Genomic DNA, 19,756 nt, shown 5'->3' on the forward strand with positions numbered 1-19,756 from the left:
TTCAAAGCTTCTATTCTCTTCTTGTCTAAACTATTTATCGTCCATGTTTCACTTCCATACATGGATACTCTCCATAAAAGTACTTTCAGAAAAGACTTTCTGACACTTAAATCTATACTCAATGTTAACAAATTTCTCTTCTTCAGAAACGCTTTCCTTGCCATAGCCAGTCTATATTTTATATCCTCTCTACTTCAATGAACATCAGTTACTTTGCTCCCCGAATAGCAAAACTCATCTACTACTGTAAGTGTCCAATTTCCTAATCTAATTTCCTCAGCATCACCGGATTTAATTTGACTACATTACATTATCCTCGTTTTGATTCTGTTGATGTTAATCTTATATCTTCCTTTCATGACACTGTTCAATTGCTCTTCTCAGTCCTTTGCTGTCTCTGGCAGAATTACAATGTCATCGGCAAACCTCAAAGTTTTTATTTCTTCTCTCTGGACTTTAATCCCTACTTCAAATGTTTCTTTCATTTCCTTTACTGCTTGCTCAGTATACAGATTGAAGAACATCAGGGATAGGCTACAACCTTGTCTCACTCCCTTCTCAACCACTGCTTCCCTTTCATGGCCCTAGACTCTTACAAGTGCCATCTGGTTCCTGTACAAATTCTAAATAGCCTTTCACTCCCTGTATTTGACCCCTGCCACCTTCAGAATTTGAAAGAGAGTATCCCAGTCAAAATTATCAAAACCATTCTCTAAGTCTAATGCTACAAACATAGGTTTGACTTTCCTTAATCTACCTTCTAAGATAATTCATAGCGTCTGTATTGCCTCACGTGTTCCCACATTTCTACGGAATCCAAACTGATCTTCCCTGAGGTAAGCTTCTACCAGTTTTTCCATTCATCTGTAAAGAATGTGTGTAAGTAGTTTGCAACCGTGACTTATTAAACTGATAGTTCAGTAATTTTCACAACTGTCAACACTTGCTTTCTTTGAGATTTGAATTAATATACTCTTCTTGAAGCCTGAGGGTATTTCACCTGCCTCATACATCTTGCTCAGATGGAAGGCTATCAGTAGTTCTAATGGAATGTTGTCTACTCCCACAGCCTTGTTTCAACTTAGGTCTTTCAGCTCTGTCAAATTCTTCACACAGTATCATATCTCCCATTTCATCTTCCCCTACGTCCTCTTCCATTTCAGTAATATTGCCCTCAAGTACATTGCCCTTGTATAGACCCTCTATATACTCCTTCCAGCTTTCTGCTTTCCATTCTTTGCTTAGAACTGGGTTTCCATCTGAGCTCTTGATATTCATACAAGTGGCTCTCTTTTCTCCACAGGTCTCTTTAATTTTCCTGTACACAGTATCTATCTTACCCCTAGTGATATATGCCTCTACATTTGTCCTCTAGCCATCCCTGCTTAGCCATTTTGCACTTCTTGTCAATCTCGTTTTTGAGATGTTTGTATTGCTTTTACCTGCTTCATTTACTGCATTTTTATATTTTCTCCTTTCATCAATTAAATTCAATGTGTCTTCTGTTACCCATGGATTTCTACTAGCCCTCATCTTTTTACCTACTTGAACCTCTGCTGCCTTCACTATTTCATCTCTCAAAGCTACTCATTCTTCTTCTACATCCCTTTCCCCTGTTCCTGTCAATTGTTCCCTAATGCTCTCTGAAATTCTCTACAACCTCCGGTTCTTTCAGTCTAATCAGGTCCCACCTCCTTAAATTTCCAACTTTTTGTAGTCTCTTCAGTTTTAATCTACAGTTCATAACCAACTGTTGATATTCCTGAATGGAGTTTCTACTGCTTGATTTTGTTCAAGAACTTTTACTTTGTCAGTAAGGAAATTGGGCGCTAATTGTTTAAGTCATTCTTGTCACCTTTCTTATGAAGCAGTTTAACAATTGCATCCTTTAACGTGTTTGGAAAAACTCCCTGCACCGGTGATGTATTATGTATATCACTAAAGACATTATTATTGAATTGGAACAAATATTTTCAGAATTCTGGTTGAAATTCCGCCAACAAAACATAAAATTTTGTTTTTTAGAATTTTTAGAATCATTTTAATATCACTGAAGGATGTGGGTTTCTACTTCTAGTTGCTTCATGTTTAGTGGAATGATAATTTTAACACATTATCGTCCTTGTTCAGCCAAACCATTCAACTCTATTTTTGCTGCTACATTTAGAAAGTGATTGTTCAATGTGCTCATAACTTGTGAATTGTAAGTCACAATACTGTCATACATTTTAATTGTTATGGTATCTTGTACAATGTTTGACTGTCCTGTCTCCTGTTTGACAATATTTTGTGTAGTTTTAATCTTACTATCTGTATATTCCTATGGGGCATACATAACTCTTGACATTTTAATGACTTTCCTTGAAATATTAGAGTACCTTTTTTTAGTATGCAAGCAATCTTGATTCTTGACTTACTCTAACCTTTATATAAAGTTCCCTACCCCTCTTACATATGAGATCTTAAATCCCTTAGTTACCCACAGCTTCCTTTTTTCTTCGATGGGTCTTCTGGGGTAACTTTTTAGGAAAGCAACTTTCAAATACTGACACAAATTTACTATGGAATAGATTGAACAGACATTAGCATCTCTTTTCTATATAGACACCATCCCATACCACCTCTTTTAACTTATTCTTAAACACTGTACCCTGCTCTCATTAAAAAACTTCACTGCTTTGCATGAACCTGCCCCTGAGCTGCAAGACACTGTAGTGTTTATTTCCAATAATTGTGCATCATGATCAGGAAGTCCATTAGCAACTGAGTGCACATTAATTCTTTCAGTCTGAGCACTGGCTATAAAAATGTTAACAATAAGTGTCCTACTACCTTGCCGCACATGAGCTGGGAAACTGACTACTGATATTAGACTGAAACGCTCAAATAATGGTTCCAGTTCATTTTTCATGTCCGTATCTTTTACAAAATCTACACTGTAACCTCCACAAACTACCAACTGTTTCTTCTTGCTGATAAGTAGCTTAATAATACATATTTCTCATAAATATGTTGAAAGATTCCTAGAGGGGATGTTTAGACTGTTAAATTATCAGATAAGTGTTTTTCAATGTTAATTTAACTTCTCCACCCCTGTGGTTCAAATGGTTCAAATGGCTCTGAGCACTATGGGACTCAACATCTTAGGTCATAAGTCCCCTAGAACTTAGAACTACTTAAACCTAACTAACCTAAGGACATCACACACACCTATGCCCGAGGCAGGATTCGAACCTGCGACCGTAGCAGTCCCGCGGTTCCGGACTGCAGCGCCAGAACCGCTAGACCACCGCGGCCGGCCCACCCCTGTGGCTACGTGGTGTTCAGAGAGAGACAGAATACCTAACACTTCAGAATTTTCCACATCTTCTATGCAAACAAGAAGCTCATCTACCTTGCTTTCCAGCCCCATAATTTTCTGATGAAACAAACTAATTTTATTTATCTGGAAACACCAGCATATATTACAGATCTGCTCTCCTGTAATGTATCTCAATACTGTCAGTCTGTAACCTAACTCTAACCTTAAAAATGTGCACCTTTGAGTCAAGTAATCACAGGGATTTCGTCTTTTGTGCTTGTGGGCCCCATACACTTTCTGCAAGGTGCTCAGCTAATCTTTCCTTCCCCTCTTCTATTAGGTGCAGGCCATGATTTGTGTATATCCACATCCCAATTGCAGCAACAGGCACGCACAGATACAAGACTTTGTTCCAAACAAAAGCTATGTGTTGAGCTCTTTGTTACCATGGCTAACAGCTGTGCTAAGCCAGAGCTGGTCGTGGCACTGTAAAACATCCACAAACTCCGCATGATCTCCTCCTACCACAAGTGCCTTATCCTTTCCACCAAATTCCTTGTGCAAGGCCCTATGTTCTCTGTCGACTGGATAAGCCTCACACCTGGTTTCACAATGCTTGTGACCTGGTGTTCTACACCTAGCTTTTCTTGTACCACTTGATCTACCCTCCCTCCCCATGACTGCTGCCTAGCACCAAGACTCTTTTCCCTCTACTTGATTTTTCTACCAGTCTAGCTTTCAAGTCATTCCTATGAGTCTGCTGCACTCTACTTTCCTCAAAAACTGGTTCATGCTCTTCTCCTATTTCAGGTGACAAGTCAAACTGATTGCTAACAGGAATCTGAAATGTGACTTCTGAACTTGACTTCTTTTTTTCTATTATTTGTCACATTATCTAAGCTCCCATTTTCTCTTCTGCCCCTCAACCTACCTAATTCAAAATACACCATTTCTAATACTTCCTGAAGTGCAGAAATCTTCCTTCCTAATTCCACAATTTTCTTTACACACCTATATAATTTACAACTCAACAGAAAAGCCTGATCTGCCGTGTTACAATCACCAAGTGAAACACCAATACAAATGTTTCTACCATACTAACTAACCTCCGACAACATCCACATCTGTTACACATGATGCTACTTTTACAGTAAACTAAAAAGCACAACACTCTTGAAATGTAATAAAATAATAATTAGTAAAACCTTTATGTTTCAGTAAGTTGTAGAGGTAACTTCCTGGCAGCAGGATGACATAAAAAACACAAGGATGTAAACAACACATAGCTGTTCACTGTCTGCAAGTTTCATGTAGCAGAAGACACGAAATGAATTAAAACTAAAAAGTGTGATATTTTTAACAACAAAATTTAAGAAAACCTAACTTGCAATTATTTATGCCCTGCGATTATATTGTCATAAATGGAGAAGACTTTAATCATCTAACAATTGATTAGGGTAACCACAGTTTTACAAATAGTGGGTAAGCCATCTTGTGAAACAACACTCAATGCCTTCTCAACTACAAACTTCTCAACTACAAAAAACAAATAATTCAGAAGCCTTCCCATGACGAAATTATATTAGATCTAGTGGTAATAAATAGATCTTACTTCTTGGATGGTGTTCACATTTAAACTGGCATCAGTGACTGTGAGGTAGCTATTGCAAAAATGATTATTAAAGTAAAAAAGGGCACTTATACAAATAGATTTACACACCCAAAAAAGTTGATAAAGAGACAGTCATGTCACATCTGAAAGAGGAACATTTATCTCTGGGCAGGATCATTTAGAGGAACTCTGGCTCAAGTTTATATTGGATAAATGTAACAATATCATGAGAAGGAAAGTTGCCACTGCTCGCACTGTGGTTTCAGTTGCCTGAGATTGCAGTCGTGTGTGAGAGTTGCATTTGCGTGCTCGCAGTGTGGTTTCAGTTGCCTGAGACAGCAGTCGTGTGTGAGAGTTGCATTTGCGTGAGTGTGTGCATTTGTGTGTCTATTGTTGACAAAGGCCATTGGCCGAAAGCTTTAAGTGTGAAAATCATTTTGTTGTGCCTATCTGCGACTCAACATCTCCGCTATATGGTGAGTGGCAACTTTCCTTCTCATAGTATTTTTACATTCCATCCTGGATTTTCCGTTATATTGGATAAATATATACCTAGTAGAACAGTTTGTGATAGGAGGGACCCACAATGGCAAGTGTGGGCACCCTTTGGTGCCATGTGGGACTGATTTACATATTTACTTAAGCTCACAGGCTGGCTCATCAGCAGTGTTCCTAGCAGCAAAAGTCAAAACTATAGTGCTCATGACATTGATGTTCATAGAGTAATTCACTGTCTTAAAATTTCTGTTGCAAAATTGTGCAATACCTTTAGTAAAGAAACAACATTCACAACACGTAAATAAATGTGAACACCTGAAGATGGGATGCCTGGCAGCTTGAAATACCGTAGAAAAATAAACACCTATGAAAGAAACTGGCTGCCGTTAATTCTTTATAAAATTATCTTCAGTTTCAATGGCTGAAGTGTTTCAATATGTCTGCAAAGGACAAGAATTTTTTACTAATGTTAATACGAGAAAGAATAGAAAAACAAAATACAGCAAAAAGACAGGCACTCTCAGTCTAGAAGCAATTAGCTCCAATGGTCAGGTACTTGAGGATATGCTACAAACAACAGATCTTATACTGTTGAATATGGGTCAAGCCACACATTCTAGTACCGCTACGGGTTCGTCTACAGCCATAGACCTCTCCTTCTGCTCGCCCGCTCTTGGACACACTGCTCAGTGGGCAGAGGACGATGACCTTCATGGTAGTGACCATTTCCCTATCTGGATCCATCTGCATGATGGAGCAGATCCTAATAGAAAGCAATTTTTGGGCACAGGCATGTCGTTGGCGTGTTTGAAATTAACTTTGCTAATATCCACAAGCACTATCAGCAAATATATTTTTAAAAATATTTGTCAAAAAGACTAATTGCATAGGCCTGGGTTGCTTCTATAACATTTCACAAATTAATCTATAATTTCTCTGTCCATTTTAAAAAGTTAAAAAGTATAAATCATTTAAATTTAGCATATATGAGCTGTATTATGCAGAAGCCAAATTGGAATAATGTGAGCAACAAACTGGTGAATGTCTGAAAATGCATCACAGGGGGAGTACAATGTGAGCGCCTCGCTCTCTCCCCCATGAATTTCTTCCGTGGGTCAGACTGAAACTAATCATGGGCCAGATCTGGCCTGCAGACTTCTAGTTGCCCATCCATGGTCCATTGTGTAGAACAGCTTCTAAAGAAACACTGGATATTGCACAATATGCATAAAACAAAACATAGCTAGATAGAAGTGAAATGAAAATTTACTGTCAACAGGGCAATGTCTGAAGATCTTCAATAACTACTGTAGCAGAATGTTATTCAAAGACCTCTCACACATCGCGAAGAAATTCTTTTCATATGTAAAAACTATCAGTGGTCCTGAAGTTGGTGTCAAGGGATCATGGCACTCACATATGGTACAGGAACTGAAATTGAGGTTAGCAAAGCAAGGGCAGAAATGCTTAACTCTATTTTACATATGTTCCTTTAAAAAGGAAAAGACCAAGAATATTACCCCAATTTGATTCTCACAGGACTGCAAAGAAGACTGATGCAGATATTAGAGTCAGTAGCTCTCAGCTAAAACAGTTAAAAGTTAACAAAGCTCCAGGGGATGATGTAATCCCAATCACTTTATATACAGGATTTGTGCTGGAGTCTGCCCTTTTTTAACCATAACATACCATACAGATCACACAAAACAATGTCCCCAGTAATTTGAAGAAAGCATAGTTCACACCTATCTACAATAAGGGTGACAGATCTACAAGAAGAGTGACAGAAGTGATCCTCAAAATTGTCTTTCAATGTCTCTGACATCCATCTGTTGTAGAATATTAGAAAATACGTTGCAGAATCTTAAAAAATATTCTTAGCTTAATTGCCCCTATCCCAACTAATGTGGATTCCAAAAACATTGGTCAGGCTAAAAGCAACTTGCAATTTTCTCACACGACATCCTGAAAGCCATGGATCAAAGAAGTCAGGTAGATGCAGGATTCTGGACTTCCAAAAACCATTTGACTCAATACCACAGCAACACTTATTAACAAAAGTACATGGGATACCAAACGAAATTTGTGACTGGGCTGCAGTTTTTTGGTAAGGACAATGTAGCACATTACAAGGTTATCTAAATGATGATGTATTCAAGAATAAATCCAAAATGAACAAACTATATACCAATTATAAGAGGAAGTTTCAACGTTTTCGGCAGGCAGTGGCAATGGTTTCAGAAGCGACCAGTAGAGTTCGCATGGCAATAGCGCCGTCAATCCGTTTCGCTGTCAGTTGTGAGAGAGATGACAAGTGTGGAGCACAAGGTTTCCTGCATTCCTGAGTTCATGAAAAGTGAGTAGCAAATTGCAGTGTGGTGGGCATTTCGTACCAAATTCAGTATTCAACCACCAACTTGCATAAGCATTAGCTGTTGGTTTAAGCAATTGAAACAGACTGGGAGTGTGTGCAAAGGAAAAAGTATAGCAAGACCGCATGTATCACAGGGTAATGTCTGAGAGATTCAAGGAAGTTTTGTGTGCAGTCCCACTAAGTTTACCAATAAAGCCAATCAACTGTATGGAAAGTTCTGAGAAGGCATTTGCTGTACAAGCCCTACTGATTACAACTTGTGCAGGCTCTCAACCCCAATGGCAAAGAGAAGCGTCTCGCATTTTGCGGTTATGTGCCAGCAAAGTTGGAGGATGACACATTTCTACAGCGTGTAATTTTTAGCAATGAAGTGAAGTTCCACCTTAGTGGAAAAGTCAACAGACACCAATTCGCATACATTTATAACATTTAACACATTTCTAATTATTAAATAATTACTAAAAATTACAAATTATTACAAAGTATTAAATTTATTAAATTGATCTCAAACATTATGAAAAAAACTTTGAAACTTCCTCTTTTTGTTGGTATAAAGCTTGTTCGTTTTGGATTTGTATTTGTATAAATACAAGTTTTGAAAATTGGTCCATCATTTAGAATAACCCTGTATTTTTTTTGAGAATCATCGACAAAAGTAGAATTAAAATGTGTTATGCCCCAGGGAAGTGTGTTGGGACACTTGCTGTTCATGTTGTATAATGATGAATTGCTGTACAGTATTATGTTAACTTCAGACTTTTTGCAGATGATGCAATTATCTATAATAAAATACTGTCTGAAAAAAGCTGCATAAGTAACCAGTCGGTTCCTGATTAAGAGCAAAAATTGGCAACTAGCTTCAAATGTTCAGAAATTTAAAATTGTTCACTTCACAAAAAAAGGTGACTTATCTGATGTCCAAAAAGATAGTGTATGTTTGCTGTAATTTGTCTTGTTAAGGTAATGCTTTCTTTTATTCTCTTTTGATTTGTATGCAGTTTTCTGGCACACTGTATGCAGTTTTCTGGTACACATTTTGTCATTTATAATGAGGTTGTAACCATAATTTTTTTGCTGTTTTTCTTACTGACTTTAATTCAGATGTTAGGTTATCTTTAGTCAATGGATACTTCATTAGCCTCTCTAGTCAGATTCAAAACTATGGTTCTCTGTTTGCTTTTGGATGACAAGAGCTGTTGTGTGTTATACAGTCTGTTGTTCCCTATTTTCAGTTGATGTTGAATTTGTGCTTTGGTCCATTTCGAAATCTAGAAAATTTATTTTACAATTCTGTTCATGTTTAATTGTAAATGTGATATTTTTATGTCAGTGAATATGAGTGGAAGATGTCTATTTCGTTTTCTGTATCTTCAAATAAAATTAATGTATCATCTGAATATCTGAAATAGAATGGAATTTTGTTAGTCCACTTTGGATGGTTGTTAAAATTTTTTCTTGATATGGTGAACAAAAATTACTAGGTAGTGTACCAGCAAGGCAATTTCTCATTGCATGTTCTTGTACCTATAGTTGGTTGTAAAACTCATAGTTATAGGAACTTATAGTTACGGGAGAGTGATAATTTTAATGAAGTAGTAAATTCTTCTATTTCAATTGCACACATTTTACCAAGTGTATATAAGCATTTTGTGCTGCAAGAAGTTTTAACAATTTCATTATTATTTTGTTTCTTCCATGAATATTCTTCCTTCTGTTCTGACAACGGGACAGACACTCAGTCATTGTCAATAGTATCTGGTTCTGTGGGTAATTCTTATATTAAGTGAGCAAGATTTGTTGGGGTTAGATGAGCAGCTACAAAAATGTTACAGGACGAAGAGGGTGTTGCCTAACATTTTTACGACATCAGCGAAGAGTTTTATTATTTTTCTCATTTCTTTAATATCTGCACAATTTGAGACATCAAATGTGAAACAATTTGGTATTCTGGTAATACAACTGCGACAAACAGAAATCTAAAGAAGAACTGTGTAGGGCAAAAGTCGTATGCAATGAAGTCATATGAAATTTACTGCTTTTCAGTATTATTTTGCATATGAGTGAACTACTTTAAACAAGACCAATACAACTTGCCACAGCAAAGTCTGTTCACACAGATGGATAAACAGGAGACAGGCAAGTGCAGCAGGAAGGAGAGTAGATGGTGGTGCAAGGACCACAATATTGGTCATTGTGCTGTTCAGTGCTTCCAAGATTCTCACACCAAAAGTAAAGAAATTATATTTAAAATATGGGAAAGGCAACCATTCACCTACATCTGACCAGTGTGTACCTCACAGAAAAACGTAACAGAAAACAGCATTCACACTAGCTTTCAAGCTCTTGCTCTTTTTCTAGTAAAAGTACACACACAGACACTCTAACATACACTACCATAGTAGCAGTGAGATTGATTATTTTTTGTATACATGCACAAAGCTTAAAAGCCATGCAATTGATACTGGCTAATTACTCCACAAGGTCTCCTTCAACCAACTGCATGCAACAGGAACACTGGAGAAGACCAATCGGGTGCAAATGTCGGAAAATGTGCTGGTTGAATCTCTAAATAAACCTAAGCCCCTGTTGAAAAAGTACTGCTTTATCCTACATTCAAGTGATTTTAATGAAGGCTTTTATCATCTGCACATAAATAGAGTAGTTCACACAGTATTGATAAGTATGCATGATTCCTAATGTTTAGTGCTCTTTCCCTCTATATGATGCCTTCCGTAGTCCTATTCTTTACCTCATCTCTATGTTAAATGTAACAACGTTGCCTTCTATGAATACGTTTTTGTAAAAAGTACCAGGAAATAACACATACACACAGAGATTATTACTATTACTATTATTATTCAACTGTTATGCAGAGTGCTCCAAATTTGCAATTACTACAAATTTCTGGTTTGTGATTACCTTAATAAAAAGTTTTTCCTGTTGTGATATCTGGTTCCATCGGTACTTCACACAGTGTTCCATTAGCTGTAATCCAAAGTGACGCACAATATGAGAAACTTCTGTGTTTCGGGCCAGGTAAAATCCACACTGTGCACACAGCGGTGATGTTTCCTTAAACTGTTCACAGGTCGTGTATGCATCGAGCCTCTGCACCTGAGGCACGCTTGGGTCCATCATGAGTTCCACAAGACGTGCCAGATCAGTAGCCATCGCTGAGACATCAGCTCTTTCAGGACCTTCCATTCTCCCTACAAGAAACAATGCAGACATTAAAACCGACACAAAATGTAAACAAAGAAACCAAAAGTAATCTCAAAAAAGCCAATAGAGACTGCATTTAACTAGAAAAAGTTTCACAAGAACTATACCAATTTGTTAATTCTAATTGCACTAGTATAATCGACTGCCTTAACTGAATGACCAAGGAATGGTGAGCACTTACAGACAACACTTTAAATGGCATATATAAAAAAGTATATGATTATTAAGAAGAATATGTGTTAAATACAGTAACAAAGAGATAATATTCAAAGAATGAAAAATTACTTCTCATCTTACATGAAAATCATCAACAGGAAGCAAAGCATACTGGGCAGAGCAGAGTATGTTGTCTTTTGCTTTAATACCTTACTTTTTTATGTTGACTGGCAAGAACAAAATGTAACTACAAAGGAATTTTTACGTTTCCCAAGTGCTTAATTTGGTTATGTTAGAAGAAGCAACTTCGGTTTCAGTTGCTTACAAAATATAAGGGGCTATCGAATGAAAATGAGACTGATGGAAAAAAGGTAAATCAACTTTTATTATTCCAAAAGTATCATCACAACTGTTAATACATTTATACCACTGTGAGGCAAGATGGTCAATGACTTCAAGGAAAAATGTTTGCTATTGCCTAAGGGACAATGTTTGCGCTCAGATGTCTACCACTCAGTACGAAGCAAGTACCATGCGGAGGGACTGAGACTGTATGGAGCACACGCAAGGGCCCACACGTTGCCAAGGTTGTTTCCACTAAGGTGCAAAAGTTTCACTGGGAATCCCTGCCCCGCATCCTTGACTAGCACTCCTGGAAGAAAGGATTTTGAAGAGACATGCCTTAGTCACAGCCTGTGGGATTATTTCCAGAATGACATTTTCACTCCGAGTCACAGAGAAGATTACATTCTATGCACAATACGTTAACTTACCGACTTGCACATCTCCATGTATGACAATTATTTTTATGGTAAAAGTAGCCAAATCTAAACATTTTAGCAAGAGCACTATTTGGTTTTTCCAGTGTAGGTTTTCACGAATATGCACACTGAAGCGCTTGGAACTTTCTATCCTGCTTATTATTCCTTGTTGGTCTACTATGTTAATGAGAGAATGGGGTCATTTTGATGGCCCAAAACTAGAGGCACTGCAACTTTTCAAAGTCGACAGCTGGCCCATTTGTGCAAAACCAACGAGTAAGTTTCACATAAACATAATTTGCTATTTCTGTTGTTGGTGCTTCTTTGTTTGGGTTCAAAACAATGCTTGTATCATCTGCAAACAGAACAAATGTTGCCTCCTGATTCAAATAAAATAGCAGATCATTAACATAAAGTAAGAACAATAGTGGGACTCCCACTGTAATTTCTCTCCACACATGGTGTCCCTCTTTTTATGACTCAAACAGCATATGTTAAATTTTTGCATTCTGTTTTAATAAGAAGTAAGCCGCTGCTGAACTATGTATACCATAAAAAATAGCAGCACTAAGTCAAAGAAGATTCCAACTGGTAATGTTTTATCATTGAGAGATTAATGAAAGATTAATGAAACAATTAATCACCAAGTACTTAAATGACCGCAGTCTACTGAACAATAATCAGTATGGCCTTCAACAGGCAGAAGTACAGAAGTAGCGATACTGGCTTACACCAATGAAATAATAACAATCTTGGATAACAACAACAATGCTGTGGGAGTTAATTTGGATCTTTCTCAAGCTTTCAATACTGTTAGACATGAAATTCTTTTGTGTAAGCTGGAAGCAATGGGGATAAAAGGAATAGAAAACAAGTGGTTTCCATCATACTAGTAAAATAGATAACACATTGTGGAGCTCACATCTGTTCATTCTGACCATAAAATCAGATTAGTATCTGATGCAAGGATAGTTGAAACAGGTGTACCCCGATAATGTGTTAGGACCCCTTCTGTTCCTTATTTACATAAATGACACACACACACACACACACACACACACACACACACACACACACACACACACAAATCCCTCACCAGCAGCCAAGATCATGTCTGCAGATGACACAAGATAATAGTGAAACAATGGAAAGTCCAGGTTGGAATGTCAACAATACTATGAAAAAATAAATAAATAAATAAATAAATAAAAACAGACTGTTACTCACTGCAAAGATGGCATGCTCAAGTTGCAGACAGGCACAACACAAAGACTGTTACACACTGAGCTTTCGGTCAAAGCTTCTTTAGAAAAGAACACACACAAAAATTCACACAAGCAAGCACACCTCCCACACATGACTTCTAACCCCAGCCAGCATTCTTGCCGGAGCAGGCAGAAACAGCGGTCATGCGTGCGAAAGATGCACTTGCTTTGTGTCTGCAGGCAGAAACAGAGGTCGTGCGTGCGAAAGATGCACTGTGTGTGTATGTGTGTGTGTGTGTGTGTGTGTGTGCGCGCGCACTAATACTTATTTCATTCATCTTTTCAGTGGCAATTCTCCTGGGTTTTCCTTTGTCAAGGAACACTATAAAACAGAGTTAAGTATTTGAGCTTCTGCTTTGCTACCTTCCATTTCAGATCCTGTCTCATTCACTAGAGACTGGACACTCACTTTGGTGCCCTTAACGGTCTTTACATACAACTAAAAATTTCTTTGGGTTTTGTGAAATATCGTTAGACAATATTCTGCTACAGCAGTCACTGATGGCATCACACTTTGTTCTCTTGAAGCCAAACGGGTTTCATTCAGCATCTCTCTATCTATAGTCCTATACTTTGTTTTACACCTATTATGTTGTAGGCTCTGTTTCTTAGAAGTTTTTTATAGCAACTGTATACCATGGAGGTTCCCTTCTATTATGAACTGTTCTACTGGGTACATATCTATCCATTGCATGATCAACTATACTTTTAAACTTCAGTCATAGTTTCTACATGCTTCTGCCCTGTGCTGAAAGTTTTAAGTTCCTCATTGAGATATGACACTACTGATTTTTTATCTAGTTTACTGACCATATATATCTTACTGCTTGTTTTAGTTTTCCTTCATACTCTGGTAATCATTGTTGCCACAACAGCATAATGGTTACTGACACCAGTTTTGGTATGAAAATCCTGAAAGAAATCAGGTCTATTTGTTGCCATTAGATCCAATATATTTCCATCACAATGTGTGTATAGTGTTTGCAGTGGCTGATAGTGAGATATGAGTGAACAGTGTGGCACAACATTATTTAACAAGTTATTTGTAAAAAAAAGTATTGTATACCAGGAGTAAATCTAAAGATTGTCTCTAACTAGAAGTCTGTAAATGTATGTACAGTATATATGAATTAGTTTATTTTAAATTGGTCTAAACTTTTAAATACTTCAACAAGTCCTATATCCTTGCAAAAAGAGATCTACAGATGAATAAAGCTACAATCCTGAAGCACATTACTTTCCCAAAAATTTTAGAAAATGATTAAAGGAGTGACACTGTGCAGTAGTACTGGCATCTGTGGAGTCATCCTTCTTACAGAGAAGACTAACAATGGCATATTTTAATCTGTTAGGGAAAGACCCTGAATTAATGATGCATTACATAAGCAACTGCCTGTCTCCGCAGCCAAGGTTGGAAACGCACACCTGAGCAGGAGGTGCTTGACTCCAAGGTAACCTATTCCAAATCGTGGTTTTCCAGTTCCAGTTATCTGGCCGGTAAGGAGGGCAGAGGTGGCGATGTAAAGGTCTCAACCATCAGTTTTTGCAACAATGTTCTTGATAAAATTCCAAACATATCCGCACAGTCTCATGAAGTGAGGGCCTGTAACACTGTTGATGGTAATTCTTCCACTGGGTGGTGATATTAAGTTCAGCTGCCATCTAGGTGCTGCACAAAAGGAGTAGGCTACATGTCAGCACCAGTTTTAACCCTCTCACTTCCTTTCATCTATAACAACACAAACCCAGTACTACCCAGTACATGCGCTCATCACAGCCTTCCGTATGACACAGTTTTGTACACGACGATTCATAACAGTTTGGAGGAAGGCAGCAACAACCCACCTCTACTAGGACTTTGCAAACAGCAGCAATGCAGAATTCATGGATCTGCTCCCCTGCATTCATTTCCTGAGTAAGGAACCTACTATGACTTTTTTTACGTAAGTGACCAAGAACATTAAATATTATAGAGTGGCTTCTTTTCGGCGTATAATCACAGATATTATTCGTCCTTTATGAATTTTTACTTTTTGGAGAAGTCATGACCTTCCTTATTTCAGATGGGGGATGTGAGATTTTTATTTCACTTAATGTCCTTTGTATTGCTTCTTTCAATGTAATGTATTGCTTTATATTGTGAACTGTTTGCAGTAATTTTTCACCTATTTTTAAAAAGTAATAATTAAAAATGTCTATAATACACTAGACTTTCACTAATCTGGCCATTCCTAGCACACATGGGTGTCAGATTAATGGAAGTGCCAGATTATTGAGTGTCTGAAATTTATTTTAATCACTTATTTTGTTTTTTATTTATTTTGAAAAGACAGGGGATACGGAGTACTGTACTTTATTAAACTGAAGGATACAATTTTAAAACACAGAGGATATAGTTTATTAAATCCAAAAATACATTAATTTTCAAAGAAAACTTAGTCCTTAAGTGTACACCGTGTCGTATCACTCACTATGAAACATGTCCCAAATTTTTAACTGTCACAATGATGACACGCAATGGTGGTAAACTCTATCACGCAACCGCTTCACAAGCATTACATCAGTACTGCATGTATCTGGTTGTTGCATTAGGTACCCCAGGAAGACCTTGGCAGTTTCAGCACCAACAGTATGAGAAATCTTCATGCTCTCTTCTCCTGTGTCCCCTTCTTCATCATTTTCATCATTACTTTCTTGCATGCTTTTGATAATTTCTTCATCTGTTAAAGTTTAGTCCATATCACAGTTTTCCTCATTCAGCCACTTCGTGACATCTTCATCATCAATTCCTTCTCTTCCTGGAAGGTTGTGGAACATGTCAGTGTACAAAGTAATTGATAATTCCGAATTGACTAGCTCATTGCTGTCACTCACTACTGGATCCAACTCGGCATCAATGGATGGCCACAATTTTCTCCAGCTCTTCATTATAGTAGCGCTCTCCACTTTATCCCATGCTTTGGCTGCTTGGAAAACATCATCACATACGTTAATTGCTTTCCATGCCTTCAGCATAGTCTTGATAGAGTCATTTTCACTTTTGTTCAGCAACGAGACAAGAAGTGAATGTCGATAATGACATTTAATTGATTCCAAAATTCCCTGGTCCATGGACTGAATTAGGGCTGTCACATCAGGTGGGAGAAAGAGTGCTTATACATGTACACCATCGGACTTTAGAGAAACATCTGAAGGATGACCGGGAGCATTGTCAATTATAAGGATAGATTTCAGTGGAAGCTTTTTCTTCTTTAGCTCTTTTATCACTGCTGGTACAAACGTTTCATGGAACCACCAAGAGATTATTTGTCTGTCCACCTGTGCTTTCTTCTGAGTGCAATACTGCACTGGTAGAGTATTTATGTCAGTGTGTTGAAAACAACGTGGATGTTGGGACTTCGCAACCACCACAAACGGTAGTTTGTGAGTACCATTTGTATTACAATATGCCATTAATGTTACACGCTGTTCATGTTGCTTGTGACCACGTGCTTCCTTCTCGTTCTTGGCAGCTACTGTTTTTGAAGGAAGCATCTTGTAAAAGAGTCCCGTTTCATCAGCAATATACAAGGCATCAGCAGTTAAATCTTCTTTCTCTATTATCTTCTGTATCTTGCTTACAAATTCATCAGTATCCTTATTGTTAGCTGAACGGCTTTCCCCGGTGACTGTCAGCTGTCGAAGGCCAAGTTGTTTTTTCCAGATGGCCAATCTTCGCTCACTGCAAACAAGTTACTACCACCAAGTTGTTTGTTAAATGCCGCTGCTTTTTCCTTTATAATCAGGCCACTGACTGGAATTCCTTTACCACTTTGTTGCATGAATCATCTATAAACAGCTACGTCCAGTTCTTCATTCTCACTCTTTCCCAAACCTTCTTCTTTCTTCTTGAAGTCTTAAATAGTTACTCGTCCAACATTGAACTCGACAGCAATGGCTTTCTGCGAAGAACACTGATTTAACTTATCTAAACTTTTGACTTTCTACATGAGGTCTGGCATAACGAGTTTTCTTTTAGCAGACATAAACCGCGCACGATAATTCATTGTGCAAGTGTTTTTCAATGCACGCCAGATTACCAAGAGGACAGACTACTGAAGGCCAGATTAGCGAGAGTCTAGTGTATTAGGAAGAGGATAGTTTGTTACTTACCATAAAGATGACACTGAATTGCATAGAAGCACAATGCAATGACTGTCATGCATTTAGGTTTTGGCCATAGCCTTCCTCAGGAGAAAAACACACACACACACACACACACACACAATTCACACAAGCAAGCACACCTCATGCACACATGACTGATATCTCTGGCAGCTCGGACCGGAATGCAACAGTCACGCTGAGCAGCGGTATGGAGTGGGGTACGAAAGGGAGTGGGATAGCAGGGTATAGGCAGGGGGAGAGAAGAGTGCCATCTGGCAGAGCATGCAGGGACTGGATGGTGCCATGACAAGGCTGTCAGGTGCAGCCTCGGAAGGCTTGGGGGTGGGGGGGTGGGGGGGTGGGGGGGGGTGGGGGGGGGCAGAAAAGCGGAGGAGCGGGAAAGGAGAAAGATGGGCAGGTGAATTGGCAGTGGCCAACACGTAATTTGGACAGAAGGGGTGGACCAATATTGAACGCTGTGCAATGACTGCAGCAGCACTGGTACACTCCCATCACTGCTTTCAAGGGTGGCCCAGCCTTTGATGGGGTAGATGGGACAGGACTAGAATAGTAAGTATTCGGGAGGTGGATTGGGCAGGTCACGCATCTGGGGCTTCCACAGGGATATCATCCCTATGACAAAGGGGTGGGATTGGGAGTGGCAAAGGGATGAATTAGAATGTTGTAAAGGTTGGGTAGGGGACAGAATACCACTTTAGGAGGAGTAGGAATGATCCAGGTATAGGATGGCCCTAATTTCAGGACATGATGATAGGTAATCAAGGCCCTGATGAAAGTTGTGGTTCAGCTGATCCAGACCATGGTGGTACTAGGTGACAAAAGGTGCCACTCCTTTGTAGCTGGTTCTTGGAGGTGGTGGGATGATAGGGGAAATGGCACAGCAGATCTATCTGTGAACTATGTCTAGGGAATAGTGCCTATCTGTGGAGGCCTTGGTGACACCAGCAGCTTAATGGGCAAGGACTCCTTGTCACTACAGATGCTGTCCCCGGGTGGTCAGACTGTTTGGGATGGTTGGTTGGTTTGGGGTATAAAGGGACCAAACCAGAGGGTCATCATTCCATTTTTCCTGACGCAAAAAAGACTCAAGGTACAAAAACACTCAAAATACATTCGGGAAAGTAAAAGGGGGAAAAAATGAGGAACCACACCTAAAAAGAAAACGAATGGAACAAACAGGAAACAGGGAAAACACACAACAAGGAAAAGTAGAAGAAGGTATTAAAACCCTAGAGAACATGGTCTGGGCTGGTTGATCACAATAATAAAAAAAGATGAGCCAGCCACTCTGCAACACATTAAAATGTCCTCCCCAAACAGACAAGACAAGATGAACACATGTAGGGAAAAGACAACCACCAAGACAAACAAACGCAAAGAAAGTGCAACAGAGTTAAAACGGAGGGAGGGTGGCGGCCTTGGAGAGAAGGCTAAATGCCCACTGTTAGATGGTACGATAAAAACCCACCTCACGAATAAAACGTAAAACTAAATCTGCTGTTGGGCATTGTTGCGCAACACCGAAGGTAGGGTGCTGTGAAGGTTAAAAATCTGCCGCAGAGGGGCTAAAAGTAGGCAGTCCAGCAAGATGTGGACGACAATCATATGCAAGCCACAGTGACACCTATGTGGGTCCTCGAGATGGAGGAGGTAGCCACGTGTTAGCCACATATGGCCAATGCAGAGCCGGCAGAGAACCACAGAGACCCTGCATGAGGCCCGCATGTAGGACTTCCACACATTCATAATCTCCTTAACGGCATGCAATTTGTTGTGCGTACTGAGATTATGCCATTCCATCTCCCAAACCTGAAAAACTGTGTGGCATAATAATGATTGCAGGTCAGTTACGAGGATGCCATTCTCCAGAAGTGGTATCCATGTAGCCTGTTTGGCCAACCGGTCAGCAAGTTCATCTCTGGGATTCCGACGTGGCCTGGGGTCCAAGCAAACACCACGGAATGACTGGACCGTTCCAGGGCATAGATGGACTCCTGGATGGACGCTACCAAAGGATGGCAGGGTTAGTACTGGTCGATAGCTGTAGACTGCTCAAGGAGTCAGTACAGAGAAGAAACGACTCGCCAGGGCATCAACGGATGTGCTCAAGAGCACGAGAAATGGCTGCCAGCTCTTCAGTGAAAACACTGCAGCCATATGGAAAGGAGTGCTGTTCAATATGTCCTCCATGAACATATGTGAAGCCAACATGACCATCAGCAATCAAGCCGTCAGTGTAAACCACTTCATGGTCCCGGTACATCTCAAGAATCGAGAGGAAGTTACAGCGGAGAGCTGCAGCGTTAATTGAATCCTTAGGACCATGTGAAAGGTCCAGGTGAAGCTTTGGCCTATGTGTACACCATTTAGGTGTACGTGAATGGACCTCTAGAATAGGTG

At 39.1% G+C, this 19,756-nt stretch overlaps 1 protein-coding gene across 1 annotated transcript in view; it reads right to left on the reverse strand.

Annotated features, from left to right (window-relative positions):
- Positions 1 to 19,756, reverse strand: part of LOC126176830 (exportin-5) — a 189,116-nt gene that overhangs the window by 156,922 nt on the left and 12,438 nt on the right. The window contains exon 2 of the mRNA XM_049924013.1: positions 10,705 to 10,994. Coding sequence (XP_049779970.1) covers positions 10,705 to 10,989 — 285 coding nt within the window. The 5' untranslated portion in view covers positions 10,990 to 10,994. The remainder of the gene's footprint in view (positions 1 to 10,704; positions 10,995 to 19,756) is intronic.

Source organism: Schistocerca cancellata, chromosome 3 (genome assembly GCF_023864275.1).
Source record: "Schistocerca cancellata isolate TAMUIC-IGC-003103 chromosome 3, iqSchCanc2.1, whole genome shotgun sequence".
Taxonomy (NCBI): domain Eukaryota; kingdom Metazoa; phylum Arthropoda; class Insecta; order Orthoptera; family Acrididae; genus Schistocerca; species Schistocerca cancellata.